The following is a 23,650-nucleotide window of genomic DNA, read 5'->3' as shown; positions in this document are numbered from 1 at the left end:
TCTTCGTGTTGTTTCTTGCGTGCATTAGTTGGCATGCTGTCAATTAAGTCATGAACTCTCATGGTCAAAGGCCCAATGCTTTTCCGGACATGCCATGAACTTCTTAAAAGTTGGAAAGTAAATTTCTGCTTAAAAATGAGAATGACTGGTGTTTTTGTGATGTATGGAGGTGTCAATGCTTCTGATTTTTTATACATACGCATAGTTGGTTTCACTAATCAGTAAGATTTGTTGAAAAGCAGGTGTCAAATGTGCTGTTTGATAGGGCAAAGAATGTCCAGTCAAGACTAGAAGGGTGGAGCAAATTATATCTCTTGGCTGTTGTAAATCCACACACCAAGACTGTTCAGAAGTGGAATCAGTTCTTTGTCATTGCATGCCTGATTGGAATATTTCTGGATCCTCTCTTCTTCTTACTTTTCTCAGTGAAGAAGGTACATGCTCTGATGGTTTATTTGCCTAGGGATTTTGGTCTGTGGGAGACAAGACAGCAGTCATTCCTTACCTACTTTTATGAGGTTGAAGCTTGAAAAAAGGCAGTTACAGGTGGCCGACTATTTGCATTATCTTAAAATTTTTAGATATGTATTTGCTTATCCAAAAAAAGACAAGACAGTAGTCATTCCTTACCTAGTTTTATGAGGCTGAAGCTTGAAAAAAGGCAGTTACAGGTGGTCGACTGTTTTCATTTTCTTAATTTTTTAAAGAGATGCATTTGCTTATCTTTCATGCAATTTCACTAGAGTTCCATACGCTAACAATGTTTTGTATAAGAGGTCAAACTCATTGAATTGCAATGCTAAGAGACATGTTTTGATCACAGCTTGTTTTTTTGCATTCTGTCCCTTCCAATGATTTGTACACAAATATCTTCCACCAGTTCTTATCAGTTTGACCTTGCAGAAACCCATTCTACAGTTTGATGATTTCTGAGGATGAAAAGCTCATGTACAAGGCTCTTATTTAAAACACTTGAAGACATCTCTCTAAGCATGATTTAAGATGGTTATATATTATCTAGGGTGCAGTGCCAAATCGCATATGTTGTATATACTAAATTAAATTGTCATGGGTCTTAATAGTTTTTAGGAGTAAAAATGAGGGAGAATTGGGGTGCTATTGTTAGTTCCTTAGGCGGCCACTTCCTGCCATTGATTGCATAGCTAGATATAGCATTTAAGCGGTATCAATGGAGATGATTAGTGGACTGGTGGATTTCTACCACGAGCGTAAAACTGTAATAGAGATCATTTTTTCTTTTTTCCGACAAAAAGATCCTTCCATTAGTTAATAAAACTGCCCATAGGGCTACAATCACCTCTACTAGAGAGGTCTATATCAACAGCAAGGGGAGACTCTCCCAATGAAAAAACAGAATATGTACAATGGGGACTAAATCACGAAATGGGAGGAGGAAAGAGCCACACAGGTGGAAGGTAGTGCCATCTGGGTGCACCCTGGACCATGGTGAAGAATGGCCCTGGGCGTGAGAGTCGCAAGAAAGACTCTCTGCGCTCCCGCATGCGGTCGGAACTGCCCTGGAGTCTCTCAAACTGGCCCCTGAGAGTGTGGATCACCAACTCCAGCCAAACATCACAAACAGTCTCTGCTGGTGGAACAGGGCGAGCATCGAAGATGCGGAAGCAGCGGGTCCGCCAAATGAACGAGAGTGTCAGGTGCTCCCAACACCCCTCTCTCTCACTGCACCACTCATGGGGGGTAAGCTCTGTGGCAAGCTGAAGTGTAGGTCGACCCCCATGGATCACTATCATCCTGCTGGTGGAACTTGGAAGCCAACTCAAACTAGAGCGCAGGGCCTGTAAGAGTGGACCAGGCTGCAACACCCCAAGTGTACTTTCGAGCTGTGGAAAGAGCAGGCATCAGCCGAAGAACCCGAAGCCAAACCTGCTATGCCATGGGGCAGTCCCACAGACAATGTCGCTGACTCTTGAAAGAATGACCACAAGCTGCATAGGCTGCCGAAAAGTCATTGTGTACTAGCCAGCTCCCAACTACTGTATCTTTGTGTGCAACGAGCCACTGGAACAAAGTGACTCTCCTCGGCTGTCTAGAGTCCCACAACCGCTCCCAAAAACCTGACAGGAACTCAGCTGTAAGACCCTCCTTCTGCCAATGAAGTGTTGCAGCAGGATGAGCCTCTCTCCGTGCTGCTAGTACGTGACGCCCCAGTCGAACAGTGTACTGAAAGAAAGGGATCCCAAGGTGGTCGGCTGAAGAGAAGGGGTCTCTCCAAAACCACTCTCTAGGGTCCCATTGCACTCGTGCCAAAGGGCAGCTCTCCCAAGTTTAAAGCCTCTAGTGGGCTATCTAAGGTTTGCTGGGTAAGGATTTGTGACACAGGTCCTCCCACAGATGCCCACTACTCGTATCCTCTGAAAACAACACTCTGCAACGTGTGGAGCCTCTATTGGGACTCTATGAAGTCGACTCTCTCCTTGGATCTCAAAGAACATAGGGGGTACTGACTCCGAGCAAGCACAAACTGCGATGAGGACCTCTAGTCGCGTGAAGGCCCGCCCCCATCCATCTGGGAGCTGATGGCTCCTCTGCCATGGGACCCCAAGAAACATGAGGCCTACTACCAACCAAGTGGCCTCACTGAGTGCTAAACATGGGGTTTCAAACAAGGGGCTGTCTCAAGCGCTCCTCTGTGCAAGTGGGTTGGTGCTGCTCCATGCCTCCAGGCCACTCCGTAGCTGCTCCCAAGAGCGAAGCAGGCTCGTCGCAAATCGATCCTCCAGTCTTCTACTCAGATCAACTCTACGCATCTGTGTAAAAATCCACCTGATGGAAGGGCTCCAAGGGCCTCCTGCATGAGGCACTCGAGCTCTAAGCCGCTGAAGCAACAACTCCTTCCAGGGCTCCTCTCCTAGAAGCAGTCCTCTAACAACAAACTTGCAAGAAGGGCTTTGCTGTGCTGTGCTGGATCTATGATCCCCAACTCCCCTTGAGAACATATAGAGTGATGACTTGCCAGGCTACTTTGGCCCAAGAAAATTGAGTGTCACGCCCTGACCAAAGAAATTTCTTGCTCAGCCTCCCTAACTGGTTGATACAGGAGCTCAAGAAGATCCAGCAAGACGTAATGTACCACAACACGTGGTTGGCCACTACAACTCTGCTTGCCAAAGAGAGCCGTGCCGAGCTCCAATGGAGCAACTTCCTCCGAATGGACAAGAGGAGGGGAGCAGTGACCAGTCTGCTGCTTAGGGGACAAGTCCATGCCAACCTGACAACCCAAGTAACGAACTGCAGTCCCTGGGGGGATCCACTTAAAACCCTCACCTGGTGACCAATCAGGCGTAGGAGCACTGCCAACCCAGAAAGCTACTGTCTTCCTCTAGTTAATTAGTGCGCCTAATGCACAATAGAAAACCTCAAGAGCCTGCTCACACGTGTGTAGATTGGCCTCCTGGCCCTCCAAGTACAAGTCTGAGTCGTCGGCAAACTCAATGTCTAGAAGCTCATTTGCCTTGACAGGGAGCTCAAGACCATGCAAGCCAACCTGCTGAGAAGTCAAAAATCTGCTCATCGCCTCCTCATAGAATAGAAAGAGGAAGGGGGAAAGAGGGCAGCCCTGTCTGATGGAACGTGTGAGCAAGAAACGCTCCCCTCTTCCCTCTGCCAAAAGAACCTGACTGTGTGCATGCTTGTAGAGAGCTGACACACCTTTGATCCAAGCATTTGTGAAGCCCATCCTACGTAGAGTGCCCTCCAAGAAGTCCCAATCAACTTTGTCATAGGCCTTCTCAAAATCGAGGAGTATCACCAAATCCTCTCCTCAGAGACACGTGAGGGTTGACGCCTCCAAGAAAGTAAAGATGTTGTCAAGGATACTACGCTCCTTGACAAAGCCTGTTTAGGTCCCATGTATAATGCTCTCTAGTAGTGGCTGGATCCTCAAGCTCAGAGCCTTTGCTAGAATTTTGTAACATGAGTTGAAGATGGTAATGGGTCGCCACTGTCAAATCTCATCCAAGGAGCCGCCCTCCTTGGGAATCAGGTAAATCAAGCCCTCACTCATGCTGTGAGGCATCTTGCTAGTGTGCAAAACGTATTGGAATGGGCTGCAAAGATCTGAACCCAACAAGTCCCAATACTCCAAGACAAAAATGGGAGTAAAGCCATCCTCCCCTGGACAACTACCTCGGGGGAGTGCTCTGAGGGCCTCATGGAGCTCCTCTAGCTGGAGGGGAAGCTCAAGTCTCTGTCTCATCTCCTCGGTAACAAGGCAAGGCATCTGTGCCCAAACCTGCTCTCTGCATGCATCTTGGCGCTTTGACTGAGGCTCAGCTGACAACAAATTGCATAGAAGTCAGTAGCAACTGCACGCATATCCTCAAGCTCTGAAGCAATTGATCCGTCAGGTCTTCTCAAGTGACTAACACTGGTGTGCGCATGGCGTGGCCCCACTGTCGCAAAAAACTCTCGAGAAACTCTGTCACCAACCCGGGTCCATTGAGATGCGTGTTGATAGAAGGCAAACTCATGACGCCGCTCCTCCAACCAAGGATTGTCTGGATGCTGCTCTTGCATCCTCTATAAGGAAACAATGCCCCGTCGAAGACGCTTCTCCTCCTCCCTAGCTGCAGCCAAACAAGCTGCAGACTCCTGAAGGAAGAAGCGACTAAGCTCTGCCAGTCCAAAGGCCACTCTATTAGCATTGGTGGCCAGACTCTTTGTCCAAAGTGCCTCCGCTCGCTCTCTAAGCTCTGGATCCAGCAAGATCCTCTCGGGGATGTGTAGCATCACACCCCCCCTCCTCTGTCTGTCTGTCACAGTGAAAATCACTGGTGCGTGGTCGGAAAAAGTAGTCCCTGTCAGGATGCAAAGAGATCCCCCCATGTCACAAATGTGGTCACTGGCGTAGAAGCGACCTATCCGTGATAAATTCACTCCTCCTACCTTGCGGTCAGAGCGAGAGAGAGAGAGAGGCTGTCTGGAGGTCTCACGAAACCTTAGTGCTGCGAAACATCAGAAACCCTCATAGTCACACATAGCTGACCCCCAAGCTGCCAACTCAGCCTCGTGCACTGTAGCATGGCCACCTCCAATCCTGTCAGAGGGGTCCTCCAACATGTTGAAATACTCCCCAACACACCATTGCTCTGCATGCGGCAGAGACTCAACAACATTAGACCAAAACTCTGCTCATGCACTTGCCATGTTGGGCGCACTGTGCCCTGCCTGGCACTATAACATCTCTGCCCACAATAGCTTGCTGCCATGAGTCCGCAATAGTCATCCATACCCCGCCCTGGATGCCTCAGGTCCAAATGTAGCTAACCAAAATGTCTCATAGCGACCACACAAAATCTGACCACATAGTCTAATGCGGCTCTCACAGAGATGATGCTCTTGTAGCATAAGAATATCGATCTCACCACCCACAAGGCATTGTTGAAGCTTCTGACGCAATCGACCCCTCTGACGTTGAAATTGGGACCCTCCTAATCCCTGCACATTCCATGAGATAATCCTCATGGAATCAGTTAGAGAGAAGAGATGCTGCAGCAGTAGCCAACCTCGGTATCTTAGAGGCTGGCTTGGACGGGGAGTCCGAGCGACCTCTAGACAGGTGTGACTGAAGTGACTTGCCCACCCAAGCCCAAGCCGAGCGTGCAATCCGTAAGGCCACCTCCTCTGTCCAAGAATCTCATGCATGAATACATAGCAAGAGGGGGGCTTGAGTGTCAGCAAACAAGTGTTCCACAATGTGCCTGCAACTTGCTGCATCCGGCGGCGTCACGCTAAACTTGTCTAGAGGCCAAAGTGTTTGTAACAAGTCTCTCATCCCTAGGTCCCCTGTGTGGTGGGAGAATTTAGTGGCCTGGACCTGGAGCTAGTCAAGCATTGTGTGCAGGGTCCACTCCATATGTTCCCTACCGCACAGCGGAAAGGAGAAACCCACCGTTGTATCCAGAGCCTTAGTGCCTCGGGTTGCTAAAAAGAGGACAAGAACTCAAAAACAAGCTTCCTCCAGGTCGGAAGATGGTTACCAAGAAAGCGTGTGAAGTTGTAGTCGAAGAAGTCCCATCATCTGTGAATGTCGAAGCTGGTCAAACCATGAGAAACTGCTGCAAAAGGAGAGGTCTGGACCAGAACAGGCGTCCTCAGGTGGGGCTGTCCCTCTCGAGCCATGCGACTCGTATCAAAAGCACTACCCAGAGACCGTCTCGGTGCGGATGTGTCCAGTCCCCTGCGTGTGAGGAGGAGTGTGAGATGGGTCGAGAGATGAGGCTGCAGGCCCCACTGGGGAGAGAGGAGCAGGTGGATGAGGGGGAGAGAGAGGAGGAGGGGGCGGAGCAGAGGAGTCTGAAGGTGGATGAGGGGGGGGGGGGGGGGGGGGGGGGGGGGGGGGGAAGGTGGACCTGCAGTGGAGGGGGGCCTCCTTAGAGGACTCCTGCTGCAGGGGGTCAAAACGGTTTCCTGTCGGAACCCACTGCTGCTGAGCTGCAGGAGGACGGCCACCAGGGGGGGCAGTGTGGCGAGCCCGTCCCTGTCAACGGCGGCTGGGCACTTGTTGCTAGCCATCAGCTAGCTGATCGCTGGGCTCTGTCGAGGTATCAGCCTGTGTTTCCTGGGTATCTGTCTGCTGGGCCCGCTCAACCTTGAGAGGCTGCGCAGGTGCTGTGGGTTGAGATCTCTTGCGAGGACAGGCCTTCGCTAAGTGGCCCTTTTGTCTGTAAATGAAGCACCGGTGTAGCCTGCTACAGTGTCACTTCACAGAACAGGCAGTTGGACAGTTAGCTACAGTTGGTCTGGTTCACACTGGACGGACCCTTTGGGCTGGGAGTGCCACGTGGCAGGGTACCTACGGTGGTTTGGTGGACATCGTGGCCAGGTCACCACCACCACTCAGTTTGGAGATAGACTTAGCTGGCTGGACATTTATGGGCCGTTGGTGGCTCTTATGGTTGTACATATCAGTAGTCGTTTTGGGGGCAGTTCTATCTTATCTTGCACTTAGTCGTCTAGAGAGAGTCTCACACAGAGCACTGCTTCACCATCCCTGCACATCTGAGCCTCGACACCCCATTTGTACCTGTGAGTCCTGGGCTGGAGCTGAGTGTGCTGCCACGCCTGAGTCTGTACATGGTTCCGTGAGCTAGTCGAGTCCATATGTTCTGGTCCACTGCTGTGGCTCTGTTGTTATCCATTGTTTCGGTGTTTCATTTGTTTGAGAGAGTTTCCATTTGTTGAGTGAGATTGTCACGCACATTGCACTGAGGGGCACCCACACTGTAGAGAGCACGACACATTATCCGCGCTACAGGTGCTCTCATTTTGGCGATCACGGTGGGACCTCAACTGAAATCTCACTCTGTGAGGTGCAAATCTTGAAGCTGGTTAGGTTGATCTAGCTTCGCCTGCCTTCTTCGCCGACCTTGCTTTGCAATGTTCCTCTCTCACCTGGTCCATTAGTCCTTGGTCTAGTCCTTTCTCGCCCTGGTCCAACTTATCCTCGTCCCTGGTCTAGACCTCCTCGACCCTGGTCTAGTCCTCCTCGTCCCTGGTCTCGTCCTTGGTCCAGCCGAGTCTAGTCATTTACCTGGTTGGTTTGGTGGAGTCTAGACCTCTCACAAGTTTCTTGCCCAAACTTGGTTGAACTGGTGGTCACTGCATGACACATACAAGGAGGTCAGTTGAGCGTCAAAGCCCACTACTAAGCCCTCTGAAGTACTATCACAGAAGACGACCTTTGACACCTTGTAGAAACCCTTCAACCTCATCACCTATACCTCCACATATCACATCACCCATTCCTTCATCAGGTTCCCCATCTTCCCGATCACCTTCTCCAGAAAAGCTCTCACCCATTCCTTCGTCATCAGGTTCCCCATCTTCGCGATCACCTTCTCCAGAAAAGCTCTCTCCTATTCTGCTACAGCAAGCTATTGTGCAACAGACTCAGCAAAGAATCATGGAGCCACTAGCTAGTGTTTTGGCCAAGGTGAACATCAAGTTCCCTACCTTCAAAGGGCTTTCTTCAGAAGATACTGACGACCATGCAAGAAGATTTGTATCTCTCTGTAGGGGACGTGGGCTGAACAGAGAAGATGCTTACTTGGTACTATTTCCATCCACCTTGGATGGCCTAGCAGATAAATGGTACAGCCAATTTGCAGAGAACCATTTTGCAACTTGGGCAGCCTTAAGACAGCAGTTCTGTGCAGCCTTCAGGCCGGGTGACTACCAGGAGAAGGTGTTGGATGAGTTGGCCAACATGGTGCTCAAGCTTGAGGAGACTTTTGCGGAGCTTATGACTAAAACTAAGTCACTGGTGGCCAAGCTTCCCCAACAACCCGGTGAATTCATGGTTAAAAAGTGGGTGGAGAAGGCGCTTCCCAAAACTTCTCAACAAAAACTCCGAGAGAGTCTCCGACCCGACGCCACTCTTGACGAGTTCATCGCAGTTGCTACTAGAATAGAGGGGGCTAGGAAGCTCTTCAACAACTCTCCTCAAATAGATACTCCCTTTGTGTTCTCTGAAGGTAGTCCTACTGATCCTTTAACTTCTTTACGCAGGGAACTGGAAGCCCTAAAGCTACAACGAGCTCTTCAAGAGGAGAGGTCCTTCTCTCTTAGACAAGAGAAGCCTACACATAATGAGGCATTGGAACAGACTAAACGCGAGTTAGAAGAGCTCAAGTGTCAGCAAGAGACTAAGGCTATGGTTTGGTGTAGCTCATGCCGCTCTCCAGGGCACCCCCCACAGGAATGCCCCCTTCGGGTTTACTGCCACTTCTGTGAAAAATCTGGACATGAGGATAAGGATTGTTACTACCTCAAGGGATTGCGACAAATACAACAAAATCTTGGTCCTTCTCTCCAACAAGGGCTAGCGCCTGCATCCAACATGGTCTCACCCTACGGCCATCAAAACCAGTTGCCTCCTCTGCTGACAACACCCCCTATGCAGCAAGGTATGCACAACAACTTTGCACCCCACAGCTTTTATCATGCCAGTACTCCCTCAGTTCCCCAAAGTTTCTACACCTCAGCCTCCAACTCCATGCAGCAACCACCTCGTCCTCCGTTTCGTCCTTCCAATCGGCCCATACTCTGCTACAGATGCGGAGAATATGGGCATTATCAGAGCAAGTGTCCTTTACCCGAGGGGTCCCCTCCTTGTCGTCATTGCCTTGATTCGAAGGATCACTACAGTATGGATTGTCCCAAGCAAAGGGCATCCACGTCTTCAGGCTCGACTCAGAACCAGCCTGAATTCACCTTTCCGAAGATAAATTTGATTACTGTGAACACCGTGCCTCAACCTTCACCTGCTACTCATGTGGTTAAGCCTCTGCAAGTGGAGGAGCCTGCTGGTGTCCTTACTCGGGCACAAAGAGCAGCTCTTGGTCTCAGTCTACCCACAGGTCCACCTCGCCAGTCTCCACTTCCCCAATCTGGTCTACCTGACGCAAAGGACAAGTCCTTCCCAATTGCTCAGAGCAAACCAACTTCCTTGTTATCTGACATTGATGGAGCCTTCTTAGAAGCAGTGGCTGACTTGGAACAGATTAAGTTTCCAAAAGGAGCCCAATTCGAAGGCGCCAAGCCCACAACAGAAGCCATTTTGAAAAATACTTTTCAGCAGGTGTCACTATACGACATGCTAAAGCTTGAAGCGACACTTAGAAGTGACACCCTGTCAGTCATTCAGTCTCTGTACCCGGGGGTTGGGCCTAGTGGCGGGGACCTCCCTGTACAACCCTCAGAGTCTTACTTGATTTCCTATCCAACTGCTCCACTCACCGATTATAAAAGTCCTCGCCTCACTGTATCTATTCTTGGACAGCAGCTATCCGGCGTCATCGTTGATGGTGGATCTGGAATCAATTTGATGCCCGAATTCACTATGAGGGCCTTAGGTCTACAGCCTACCCGACCTGCTCCTTTCACTGTTACATTGGCTGATCAGAGAACAGTCTACCCAGTGGGCATAGTCGACAAGGTACCTCTGAAGGTACAAGATTTCACTTTTGACTTAGATTTTGTGGTAGTTCATCTTCCCCAGGTAGAGGGAGGTTATCCCTTGCTGATTGGTAGGCCGTGGTTGCGACATACGAAAGCACTTCATGACTGGGGAAACGACGCCATGTGGATACATACCCCTGGCTCTCCAATGCAACAAATTCTTCTCGAAGGTGGCATGGATCTAGTCTTTCAGCATAGCTCTTTGTCAGTAGAGTCAAACCCTGACTTGGAGCAGCCGGCCCCTCCTGATGGGTCCGATGAAGACCTACTGCAGTGGTTAGAAGCTACATCTTCGATGCCATGCTATGTAGTCTCTCTTCAACCCTTGACAACAGATTCACCCTCTTCCCCTGATCCTACACTTGAAGCCAGTAATCCCAGTCAGCCAAGTGCTCCAGAACCAAGTGGACCGGTCTTTGGTGACCATCCTTCAGAGGGTCCCTTGATGGAAACCGTCGGCCTGGGTGAGCCTATAACCCACCATAGAAGGGGGAAAAAGTCTCCCTTGCAAGAGATGGCCAACACCCCGGCTCCTTCCTTAGCCTCCACTCCATCTGACTCTCCACCCATGCCGGAGCACTTTGAGGTATCTGAGGATTTACCATTCGCAGAGCTTCCATCAGGATGGTTGCAGGAAGAGTATGCTGATTTCAACATTGATCAAACGCCAACTCATAATGTCCAGAAGGTCACAGAGGCGGCACGGTCTTCTATCCCTGACGCAGCCTCGCCCACTGCACTGCCTGACCCAGTCAGAGAGGTCAACCTAGGCGGCCCTGACAACCATCAGCCCATCTTGTTAGCCGCTTGGTTATGGGATCATCCCGCTATACTCGACCAGGTAATCTCTTTCATGCACTCTTTCAAGGATGTGTTTGCGTGGTCTTACCACGATTTGGAGGGAATTCCAGCAGAGCTAGGAGTCCACACAATTCCTCTGGTTGAGGGGGCTAAGCCAGTCAGAGGAAGGGCTTACAAACTGAATCCCAAATATGCAGAAGCAGTCAAAATCGAGTTGGAGAAAATGCAAGAAGCAGGTATTATTGTACCAGTAGAGCACTCAGAATGGTTGTCTCCTATGGTTATTGCCCCAAAGAAGCAGTCCAACAAAATTCGAGTTTGCGTCGACTACCGGGCTCTGAATAAGGTCACAATACCGGATGGATTTCCAACCCCTTTCACTGAGAGAGTCCTTGAAGATGTTGCTGGCCATGTACTGTATAGTTTATATGGATGGGTTCAGTGGCTACAATCAGTTAGAAATACATCCTGACGACCAAGTCAAAACAGCTTTTATAACTCCCTGGGGTATTTTCATCTATACTAGAATGTCTTTTGGGCTTAAAAATGCACCGCCTTCTTTCAATCGCATAGTATATCTCATCTTTTGTCCTCTGCTTACTGATCACCTTCGCATATTCATGGACGACTTTTCCACCTTCTCGGGTGCTCAATGCTCAACCCCAGTAGAAAATCTAAAGGAGCATCTTGCTCAGCTCTCTGCAGTCTTCCTCAGGTGCAGAGAGGCATGTTTGAAGCTCAATCCGAACAAGTGTCATTTCTTGGTCACCGAGGGGACACTGTTGGGCCATGTGGTGTCTGCTCAAGGTTTAGCACCTGACCCAGAGAAGATAGTGGCCATCCTGAAGTTACCTCCTCCCATAAATCCCAAAGGTGTTCAGAGCTTTGTGGGTCACACCGGCTATCATCGCAGGTTTATACGTATGTATGCACAGGTGGCTCAACCATTGACCCGGCTTACCAGTGCTGCTGTTCCCTTCCAGTGGTCTACACCAGAGGATGAAGCATTTGCATACCTCAAAAAACGCCTCACTGAAGTGCCCATTCTAGTTGCCCCGGATTGGCCCCTACCTTTTCATGTGCATACTGATGCGAGTCTGCTGGCTGTGGGTGCTCTGCTGACTCAGCCTAGCAAAGAGTTCAACTTGGATCGCCCTGTACATTATGCAAGTCGCCTACTCACCAAAGCAGAGCGCAACTATAGCACCACAGAGAGGGAAGGTTTGCCTATAGTATATGCTCTACACAAATTTCGGCACTATTTGGTAGGGGTCCACTTTACAATTATTACTGATCACCATGCCTTGCGCTATCTGCTTAATAAGCCACAGGTCGCAGGTCGAGTATGGCGGTGGCTTCTCCTATTCCAAGAGTTTGATTTTGAAGTGGTACTCCGTCCTCGTAAGCAACATGTAATGGTTGACCACCTCTCTCACATTCACACAGGTGAAGAAGCTACCGGGATTGCGGTGACTTTCCAGATAGCAGTCTTTTTAAAATAGATACAACACGAGAATGGTACAGCGAGGTCTTCATTTTCTATCTACTGGGCTGTACCCAGAGAAGGCATCTCCATTGCAGAAGAGGAGATTGCTGTTGAAGTCAAGGCCTTTCACTCTGATTGGGGGCCAGCTCTATAAATCGTGACCAGATGGTGTGCTGAAGCGTTGTGTCTCGCCTCATGAGGTGGAGCATATTTTGGAGGATGCCCACACTGGTCCCACTGGTGGCCATTATCCTGGTCACATCACTGCCCAGAAGATTCTACAGAGTGGTCTGTGGTGGCCCTACATTTTTAAGGATGCAATAGCATATTCTAAGGTTTGTGATGTGTGCCAGCGATGTGGGCCGAAGCCGAGTAAGCAATCCGACCGTCCTTTGCAGGTCTCGATGGCGTGGCTACCTTTTGAGAGATGGGGTTTGGACTTTGTGGGACCAATATATCCTCCGGCTCAACCAGGTAATCGCAAATATCTGCTAGTGGCTACAGACTATGCAACAAAGTGGGCAGAGGTACTAGCGACAGTAGATTGCACTGGCAATACAGTGGCCAAATTTTTATATGAAAATATTTTATGCAGATTTGGCTGTCCCTTGGAGATCACCAGTGATAGGGGTAGTCATTTTGTCAATGACATGATCTCAACTTTGCTGGAAAATTACAAGATTTTTCACCGCAAGTCGTGCTCTTTTTACCCTAGAGCCAATGGGCAGGCCGAGAGCACCAACAAGGTCCTGATCGCCCTACTACGGAAAGCATGTCATCTCCATCCAGCATCTTGGGCTCAAGCTGTGCACGGTACCCTTTGGGCATACCGCACATCTTTCAAAGCAACAACTAATGACACGCCTTTTCAACTGGCTTACGGTTTGGAAGCCATAGCTCCTTTTGAGTTCAACTCCGGATCCCCTAGAGTGGGCAGTCTGCGTGCAAGTTCGGGTATGGAATGTGCTTCTATATCTCGTCTCACCTTATTGGAGGAAAGCCGCCGCTTAGCTTCACATGCTCTGCAAGCGGAGCAACTTCGTCGCAAAGCGTGGCATGATCGCCACCTCAGAAAGCCGAAAATAACGCAAGGCACACTAGTGCTGCTCTATCAGGCAAAATATTTGAAAAGAGCAAAGAAGCTGGTTCCAGCTTGGCAAGGGCCCTTCAGAGTACAGGAGATTTTGCCACAGGGGGCCGTCCAGTTAGTCACTTTGGATGGCGTTTCTTTGCCATTGGTAAATGGCTCCAGAATCAAGTGCTATTACTCCTCTGAGTAAAGGGTCTGCAACTATTCCGCCATCTGTAGGTTCTATGTCCCATCTCTCTACTTTCCACTAGCTTTCCACCAGAATGGATGTTCTGTTATTGTCTAGGGTTCTGCTATCTGTAAGTTTCCGCCTTTCCTCTAAGATATCTTTTCTCCACTAAGTCCTGGTAATTGGGTATTATCGGGAACTTCTACAGTTCAGTCACTCCTCTAATTGTTTCTATCTCAGTGTTATTTGCGGTTAAGTATCAAGGTCCTTCCAGTTAAGCTTTCAGTCAAGCTTCTCGTAGGAGTGGGTTTGTTCAGTTTGAAAAGTGGAATCTGCTTGGGGACTCTGCTTAGATGGCGATTTTTACAGTGAAAAAGATGTAATAAAGAATTTGATGAGACTCCCAATGCACTACTGTCTTTGGGAAGAATATCAAAGACCTCTTGATTCCAATAGCAGCAAAAACCTTTGGTGCCATTAAAATTTCAGTTTTGCTGCAAGGACCTTAATCTACTAATACCCTTCTTTATTTGGAGTCAAAATTTGCCCTCTCTTTGTATCTGCTAGAACTTTGTACTTGCTCACACTCCTAAGCCGTTAACCGACCAGTCTCTCAAACCCTCGCCCTACCTACCCCTTGATGCTCGCCCCTCTCCTCTCCCACACCCCTCTCGCCCCTACCCTGTACCCTCACTTAAAACCCCCTCTCGCCCCTATCCTAACCTCTATCCTAACCTCTCGCCCCCTACCCTCTCCTACACCCCCTCTCGCCCCTACCCTAACCTCTCGCCCCTACCCTCTCCCACAACCCCTCTCGCCCCTATCCTCCCCTCTCGCCCCTATCCTAACCTCTCGCCCCCTACCCTCTCCCACACCCCCTCTCGCCCCTATCCTCCCCTTTCGCCCCTACCCTCTCCCACACCTCCTCTCGCCCCTATCCTCCCCTCTCGCCCCTACCCTCTCCCACCACCCCTCTCGCCCCTACCCTCTCACCACACACCCTCTCGCCCCTAACCTCCCACTTTCGCCCCTACCCTCTACCCCTACCCTGCTCTGGTTCGAATTTACCCTACCCTAAATTACTCGCCCAGCCTAACGATTTAGCAGAAGAAATCTAAATTCGATTTAGCAAAAGAAATCCAACTTGGTCTGCATCCGATTGGGAAATTTTGCAGGGAAATCTAACTTGGTCTGCATCCAACTGCTTTTCCATCACTTGGCTACTCAGCGGCTTTGTTTGTCATCTGTTTTTCATCCGACCTCACCATGGCAGGGGGTAGCAAGCAGGAGAAACAACAAGAAGGAAGTAGCAAGAAAAAGGTAGAGTTGAAGAGGAGGAAAGCTCTGGTTGAAGAATCAGAGAGCCAAGCAGATGAAGTATCTGCAAGCAGCAGCAGACATGACATAGATGACTTTACCTCCAGTGATCCAAGTGATGAGAGCTACAAAGCAGACTCAGCAGCATCTGATGATTCGGATGTAAATTCCGAGTCAGGTGCTTCCAGTGGTCAGGAGGAGCACTCAAAGGTGGCTCAGAAAAGAGAAAAGCAGCAAATCATCACTCATGAAATCAAGAGACCTGCTTCTTCAAAAAATCGCACAGCATTTTCGTTACATTTTCATATGCAGCAACCTCAACCATCTCTCAGTGAGGTACTTTCGACTGCTCAGCTAGGGACTCTGGGCCTCACAGCATTGGCTGATGCAAATTTACCTGATACTGTTCCAACAGAATTGATACATCAATTGTTGAAAAACTTTCCAAAGGTCCGGGGTCACAAGCTAACAGCTACAAGGCTTGGCCATGCCATGGGTATGACCAACTTTCCAGCTGTGAAGTCTACTACTCGCACTTTCTCTTTGTTGTCCAAGGATGCGACAATTCAAGCATGTCAAGAGCTATTGAGCTCGGATCACCCAAATTATGAGCGAAACAGACGGCTTCTCACAATCTTCAGGTATTACTTTCTGGCTCGGGATGCCAAAGAAGACAAGGTTCAAACAGATATTCTCACTACATTCTCCCACTGCGACGGGCTATACTGTTTAATCCACACTATCCCATGTGGATTCCACCAAATTCTCTTCAGCTCTTTGCAGTCTAGGGCTAAAAGATTTCGGGCCCAAGTGCAGTCTGTGCAGTTAACTTTTAGATGTTTTGCGGCACCTCTCTTGCCATGGATCATAAACATACCTATTAACATACATGAAGTGGATGAGGAACAGGGAACCTCGAAAGGGAAAAGGAAAACCGTGAGCATGCAGGTTGACCCCACAGTCACCAAGAAAAAGAAGATCAAGGCGAAGGTGATAAAGGATACAGTGAAGTCTCTACTCTCCTTGCCAGTTTCTGAGAGCCAGCAGACTAGGGTACATCTTCAGCGTCATACGTCTACTTCTACACCTGGTTCTGCTGTGCCGGCACTAGTGTCTACTGCCGCTCCTCAAGACAGGATGGTCACTTCACCCCTATAGGATCCTCTTCCTTCTTCTCCCATCTTCACTCATACACCGGTCAACATATCACTCGCTCCACCTACAACAACAATCTCCGAGGCACCTACTACACCAAGTGTCCCTACTTCTAGCTCCCCGGCTGTGCCACCAACTGCACCTACTTCTAGCTCGCCGGCAGCGCCACATGTGCGTCCTCCAGCATCACATCCATCTAAGGGATCTTCAGGTAGGACCGACTCCACTTCTCTGTTTCAGCTTTTAGAGAAGTTGCTTCAGGACTCCAGAGTTGCTATTGCCACCATTGAGCTAGGCGCGGAGCAGCTAGCTGCAACCCACCAGCATCACTCCGCCACATACGCAGCGATGGAGGGATCTCTGCGAGTTGCCGAGAGTGCCATCGCAGATCGAGATGCAACGATTTTTGCACTACAGCAGGCATTGAAGATAAAGTCGAGGATTATTGATGACCTAAAAGCACAGGTGCACGGATTTCAAGAAATGCTTATGTATGATAACAGGCCTACCCAGGCTCCTGTGGGATATGGATGGACTAGGCAAGGGATACAGGTCCAGAATCCAGCTACCTTTGCAGCGCCAGCAGGTCCCTCTCAGCCCTCTCAGCCCTCTCAGCAGTTCATGGGACACTACCCACAGCCCCAGGTCCAGTACTTCACTCAGCAGGGGTCTCAGGTCCAGATGCCACACATGCAGAGCCAGAGTGTTCCTTGCTGTGACGGTGTTGCTGGTGCACACCGCCATGGTTGCGTTACTAGGCGTCCGGAGTTCACTTCAGGGCAGGTGCTCCCATCCGCTGTGCAGCAGATGGCTGCTACAACCACAGGAAACCAGGTTATGCAAAGCACAGTACAGCAACCGCATAGTTACACTATTGATCTGATGGCTCCTCCCGATCCGGATACTTCTGGAGCAGTAGTGGGGACGACACTTTCCCTTGGGTGACAGGACTGTGAACTTACCTCATCTTTCATTGTACATATAGTTACTTTTGCAGTTTCATTCAGTTTTGGCTCACCGAGACGGTGACCAGTCTTGTGGCGGGCAACCTGTAGCCTGCTACAGTGTCACTTCACAGGACAGGCAGTTGGACAGTTAGCTACAGTTGGTCTGGTTCACATTGGACGGACCCTTTGGGCTGGGAGTGCCACGTGGCAGGGTACCTATGGTGGTCTGGTGGCATCGTGGCCAGGTCACCGCCACCACTCAGTTTGGAGATAGACTTAGCTGGCTGGACATTTATGGGCCGTTGGTGGCTCTTATGGTTGTACATATCAGTAGTCGTTTTGGGGGCAGTTCTATCTTATCTTGCACTTAGTCGTCTAGAGAGAGTCTCACACAGAGCACTGCTTCACCATCCCTGCACATCTGAGCCTCGACACCCCATTTGTACCTGTGAGTCCTGGGCTGGAGCTGAGTGTGCTGCCACGCCTGAGTCTGTACATGGTTCCGTGAGCTAGTCGAGTCCATATGTTCTGGTCCACTGCTGTGTCTCTGTTGTTATCCATTGTTTCGGTGTTTCATTTGTTTGAGAGAGTTTCCATTTGTTGAGTGAGATTGTCACGCACATTGCACTGAGGGGCACCCACATTGTAGAGAGCACGACACATTATCCGCGCTACAACTGGTTCGAGAGACCCGAATATTCCACTCTTTCTGATCCAACCGCCACTCTGCCGAGGCAACAGTATCACCTTCGAGAGGGAGTGTGTCTCTCGAACAAGAACCCACACAATAGGCAAACCTGCGGCCTTGGCCACAACTGAAGCTGTAGTGTGCGGTGCCTCCAGAACCGTCCTGAACATGGAACCAATCTTGGGAAGTAAAGGGAGGTACTCCCTCCTTAGGCCTGGGAAGCAAACCAAAATAGGCAAGTGGGCCTCCTCCTCAAGCACATCTGTAGTCGGGTCGAAACCACGATTCCATCGTCTGAAGTAAGCTCGAGCTGCTCGGAGGCCGAGCGGGCTCATTGATATCACCTTGGCCGTCATCTCTGGAGACTCAAACTCTATCTGGTAATATTCTATCTCGAGAATCTACATCGGAAAGGAGTTGGGCGTGAAGCAAATCTCGAACCTCGCCACGGCTGGGTGGAGTACCAATGATCTTGTAGATAACCGAGGTGGCTTGCAAGTGTTCCACCTCGGCCATCAAGCTCGCTTGCTCTTATGGCGAAAGAGCAGGTCGAAGGGTCGGCTCCGCCCGAAGTCGGGCAAGGGGGCTTCTGTAGAGTCCCTTTGAGGTGGAGCAGGGGCCGCCATTCTGTGTCTGCTGCTGATAAAGAAGGGGGGCAAAGGCGAAAGGCAGAGGTGCTGGCGTGAATGCTGGTGTGCTGAGAACAACTCACAAGCAAGGGAGGGGGAGGGGGCGGGCTGGAAGGAATCGGGACAGCGCACAGGTGGACAGCGTGCAGGCTGGGCAGCGCATGGCGCAGCGTGAGCTGGCGCGCAGGCTGGGGCAGTGCGCAGCGTGAGGGAGGAGGGGGGGAGGAGAGAGCGATGGCGAAGGCGGGGGCAGGTACAGGGCGAGGGGGAGCGTGCGCAGGGCTAGCGGGAGCAGCAACAAGCTTCCTCAAGTTACGTCATCCCAGATTGTTGAGATTTTACAAGTGTCAAATTGTTCTTAAGTAAAGCCTTTAGAGAGCTACCCATTTTCAAGGTGGATAATGCATGATTTACATTCTTCTTATGGTCTTTTTGTGATTTTTCAGGACTTCTATTGTATCTCCTTTAGTACAACATTTGCAAAAGTTGTGACCGTGCTGAGAAGTATAACTGATTTTATTTACTTCCTACACATGCTTCTTCAGGTAACTTTTCAGCTATACAGTATATTTGTGAAGATTTTGGACAGTTCAGCATTTAGGTGCATATTTTGTCTGGCAAGAATGGAGAACTTGGAAACAAACACTTAAACCATGATCGTGCTGAGTGCGTGCATTATGCCAGTTCTTTTCTGCAATTTGAGTTTGTCAGAGGAGAAACTTTCAGAAAGATTAAGGCAGTAGGCTTTTAATGCATCGTATTGAGGGATTAGGTAGTATGCCGGAAATAGAGAAGTAGGAGTGATTTTGTAATAACCATGGTCATCGCTGGAGAAAGACCGGACCTATCTAGCTCCAGAAATTGTTTCGTAGTGAGCAGTAGTCTAGACGCCTGCACTTCAACATTCTCTCCAGGAGCGGTTGAGACCACTAGTGTAGAATAAGCTCCTGCTCCCTGGATTATATTTAGCATCCTGCTTCAGAGGGATGATTATGTAGCTGGAATGATAAGTGATTACATATATGTTCGGTCAATATCCTTTGTTTTGAAGCAATGAAATTTTGTGCTGCCCTGGACGGAATGAACTGAATGTGGAAATGAGTCTAAGCCAGTGTAAGATTTTTGAGACTTTCTGAGGTCAGGTGCTTGACATCTGAATAGTTGCAGATGGTTTGTGATTTCATATTTTGTCCATGAAGACACTTCGAGAGTGGGACCTAATTGAATGCAGCGACTCTAGCGTAAGGATACACACAAGGGATGATGAGATTCTCTTGCTGAGCCTATGACACAGTATGAGGAGAATTTTGCCTCTCTTGGATCACAGAAGAATGTATATTCTAGGAGATCTAAGAGACTCTTTTTGAAAACCAAGGAATAGTCTAAGTCATTCATTGTATATTTATGGAGATTATTGGGATCACCATGCTTTGTACATTTATCTTGAGGCTTTACCCTTGAGATGTTTTATCTAATAGAAGATTTTCCTGTTAAAAATATATAAAAATTTGGCCTTTAGGAGACGTTAGTATAATCATTCTTTCTATCTAAATGAATAAAATACCAATCACAAAGAGTTTGCTATGTTTAATTACCTCATGTCTCTCCCGGAACTGATATTTGCTCAACTTCTCCTTGGTTCGAAAGGAAATAGTTAACGGCAGTATGTGAAAACATGATGAAATGTGCGTTGTGAACTTGAGGCTGCATCAGATGGTTATTTGACACGCTCCTGCATTTCATCTGTCAGTTGTTGTTTCTTCTTAGGTAATGGCTAGATTATTCTAACGAACAGATTCTGGTGCCTTTTTTTTAGTTCAAACTTGCTCTCATTGCTCCAACGTCAAATACATCAGGATTGAATGAGTTGATTGATGATCCAAAGGAGGTTGCATATAGATACTTGCGGGGCTGGTTCTTGATCGACTTCATTGCTGTCTTGCCCTTACCTCAGGTATGTTTTGTTCTTCTGCCCAAAGTATGGAAGTATACAAGATAAGACAGGTTCACACCATATCAACCTTGAGGCTGTAAAATGGTAGCTTTTGTGTTATTGTGCGCATTTAACTAGTAACTGTTACCATATATGTGGTAATGATGTGTGTGAATACACTTAGGACTGCTGGGGAATTTTTTCCCTCACTAGGAGGTTTTTTCGTCCGTGCATTGTATATACGCCCATCATTCTAGGGCTAGCTTATCTTTCTATTGTCACTAAGCAATACACTCTTTGTTGTGTGCCTTGAGCTTCTTCATCTTCTCCAAGCTGTGTGTCTCCCTGCAACCCCAATTCCAACAATTGGTATTAGAGCAAGTTGCGTCCTCATGGGCATAGTCGCTAACACCCGTCTGCTCATTTTCTCCGATTTGGGTGAGCTTTGGTGAGCATTAGCAGGTTGATTAATACTTAAAGCTTGGAATTTTTTTTGGGGCTCATTTCGGCCTCTATTTCCACTACAAGCAGTTCTGCGCAGATAATTTCGTCTTTTTGTGCAAAATTTCTATCAGTGCAACTTTTTGCATAACAGGTCCCTTACTGTCCTCTTTGGGTTGTGCTATATAGCAGGTGTTAGTCCTGCTTCGTTTTCCTCTTTCCGGGAAATCTTTACATCAGGTGCAGTCACTCGCCATGGCTGACAACAATAGGATGTCTTCAAGATGTTCGCTGCTCAGCATAAACTGGATGGGGATAACTACTCAATGTGAGCTTACGTGATGACACATGTTCTTGTGTCAAAGGGCGTTTGGAATGGCATTGATGTATGTCCGCCTTGTGAGGATACAGACTCTGTTGAGGATGGTGCAGTTTTGATAGGTCTGTTGCTTCTAGAGTTGTTTTGCCTACGGCTGAGTAGGCTCGTTGGGATGTTAGAGATGCACAGACTCATGCATTGATTGCATTATCTGTGAAGTGCAGTATTATTGCTCACATTTGCTCACAAAATCAGCAAAATAGGCTTGGGATACTCTGGCTGATTTTTATGCAAGTCGCAATGAGGCTAAAATTGCATTGCTGCATAAAGAGCTGGAGTCGAAGATTATGCAAGAGGAAGATGACATGGACACCTTTCTTGCTGGTATCAAGGATATTAATGAGCAACTCATTTCAGCCAGTGTAAGAGGGAATGGGCAGAATGCAGCCCAAACGTTCCGAAATGCGGGGGACGGGACGGAACATGACGTAGAATGGCGGAACGCAAGGCGAGACAAGCAAAACTAGGCATTTGGGGGCAGACTTGGGGCTGTTTGGCGGACATATTTGGGGCAATTTGAGGACAAGTTTGGGGGCATTTTTGGGGTTGTTTAGGAGTTGATTTGGGACTAAGCTGAATGGAGGTAATTCAAGCATTACTTAAGTTGACCGCTCCGGCCCTGTTCCCGTTTCCCCCCTTCTCCTCCCCGTTCCCGTCCCATTCCGTTCCCGTTTCCTGTTCCCGTTCCAGGTAACTATGTTTTCAACAGGCGAAGTCATTTTTGACAGTTCACTTATGCAGATTGTTCTCGATACATTGCCAGATTCTTACCAGACTTTTGCTAGTACTTGGAGACCTTTGACCCAAGGAACCCCTCAAGCTGTCAAGTTTGATGCATTATGCACATTGTTGTTGCAAGAGTCACTTTCAAGAAAGAACAGGGCTAAACAGCGTGCAATTGAACAGGTTTTTGTTGTTGCTCAAAGAAAAGGTACTTCTTATGGTTCTTTAGTAAATGGTAAATCACATGTTCCTAATGCTTTTGCTACTAGCACCTCGTCTGGGAATTCTGGTGAAAAGGACAAGAAGAAGATATGTTGCCAATTTGCAAGGCTAATGAAGAAGATATGTTGCCAATTTGCAAGGCTAATGATCACTTGATAAAGCATTTCCTAAGTTGAAGGCAAAAGAGGCCAAGAAGAAAGAGGCTGGCTCCACTACGAGTGCTACTGTTGTAGAATCTTCTGGGAAAGGAGATTGTGATGTTGATGTAGATGCAGAGTGGGCATTTAATGCAGTGTACTTGTGATCCTTTTATCCAAGATGCCTGTATGTCAATTGCTGCAGATTCACATGTGCGGTACTTTGATAGTGGTGCTACAAAGCACATTACTTCACATAGTGACCTGTTTACCTCTCTCGAGTCTGTCCTCATCTCAATACAGTCACTTGTGCCAACAATGCCTCTTATCCGGTCAAGGGAGTTGAAAAGATTGTGCTAAGTGTTGCGAACAACTGTTCTTTCACACTTGTTGTCGCACTTTATATACCAGGGATAAAAAAGAACCTTTCGTCTGTATTTGCACTTGCAAGACTTGCTCTTGTTGTTAAATTTGTGGATGACAGATGTACAATTGATGTTCTCAGTTTTGGTGATGAAATAGTTGCATCTGGCATTTTGTGTCGTGGTCTGTATAAGCTCACTTTGTATGAGAATTGTGGGCAGAATTTTACAAATATAGTTGTGGATTCAAAGGCTGTTTCAGATGCAAAATTTTGGCAGATGCATGTTTTGGGCATCTGAATTTTGCCAATTTGCTGCATGTACAGAAATTTGATATGGTTGCTTCTTTGCCGCCTCTTGAAGTACCTTTTAAGCATGTTTGTGAAGGATATATTTTGGGTAAAGATATAGCGTTTGAAGTTTCCAAAGGATGGTTCAATAAGGGTTACATGTAGGTTGCAAACGACCTTCAAGAAATACACACACCATTGACGTACGCTTTCACAACTCAAGCTCATCACATGCGACACTTGGATAGAGAGAATTTAGTGTGAGTTTGATTTACTTCTCTATTGTTTTAATCCCAATTTGGTTGCGATTTTGATGTGCAAATTTAATGCATTTTTTTGTGTGTGATTTTAGGTTCTGGTGTGCATATGGCCCAAAAGACTCGTCGGAGACAACACCACACCATTCAAGTGAGGTTGAAGGAGAAGAGATTGTTAACAAGCAAGATGAAGAGCTACGAGCACTTGCAATGGAAAATAGCACTGTAAAAGTGCATAATGATGTTTGTGGGCCTATGCAAACTCCATCCTTGGGCAATTACCTCTATTGTATGACTTTCATCGATGATTACTCTAGGCATGCATGGGTGTGTCCGCTTAAAGCTAAGTCCGAAGTGTTCATTTGCTTCAAGCAATTTTTGGCTATGGCTGAAAATATCTCTAAATATACTATGGGCACCCTCCATTCAGATCGGGGGGGGGTTATATGTCTCATGAGTTTAATGCATTCTGGCTAATCATGGGATAAAACACCAATGTACAATGCCGTATACACCTCAACAAAATGGTGTTGCTAAAAGAAAAATAGGTCGCTTACGGAGATGGCACGATGTATGCTCATGAGTCAAGCTTTGCCACATTCGTTTTTGCTTGAGGCTATGA

At 48.2% G+C, this 23,650-nt stretch overlaps 1 protein-coding gene across 2 annotated transcripts in view; it reads left to right on the top strand.

The window, feature by feature from the left end:
- The window catches only part of LOC147426846 (putative cyclic nucleotide-gated ion channel 20, chloroplastic), a 114,931-nt gene that overhangs the window by 26,860 nt on the left and 64,421 nt on the right, over positions 1–23,650 (top strand). For both annotated transcript variants that reach the window (XM_086498511.1, XM_086498510.1), the window contains 3 exons: positions 243–434; positions 18,731–18,829; positions 20,101–20,238. In XM_086498511.1, the coding sequence (XP_086354637.1) occupies positions 243–434; positions 18,731–18,829; positions 20,101–20,238 (429 nt within the window). The remainder of the gene's footprint in view (positions 1–242; positions 435–18,730; positions 18,830–20,100; positions 20,239–23,650) is intronic.

Source organism: Adiantum capillus-veneris, chromosome 24 (genome assembly GCF_014529385.1).
Source record: "Adiantum capillus-veneris isolate H3 chromosome 24, ASM1452938v2, whole genome shotgun sequence".
Lineage (NCBI taxonomy): Eukaryota > Viridiplantae > Streptophyta > Polypodiopsida > Polypodiales > Pteridaceae > Adiantum > Adiantum capillus-veneris.
This window is presented reverse-complemented; position numbering and strand designations above follow the sequence as displayed.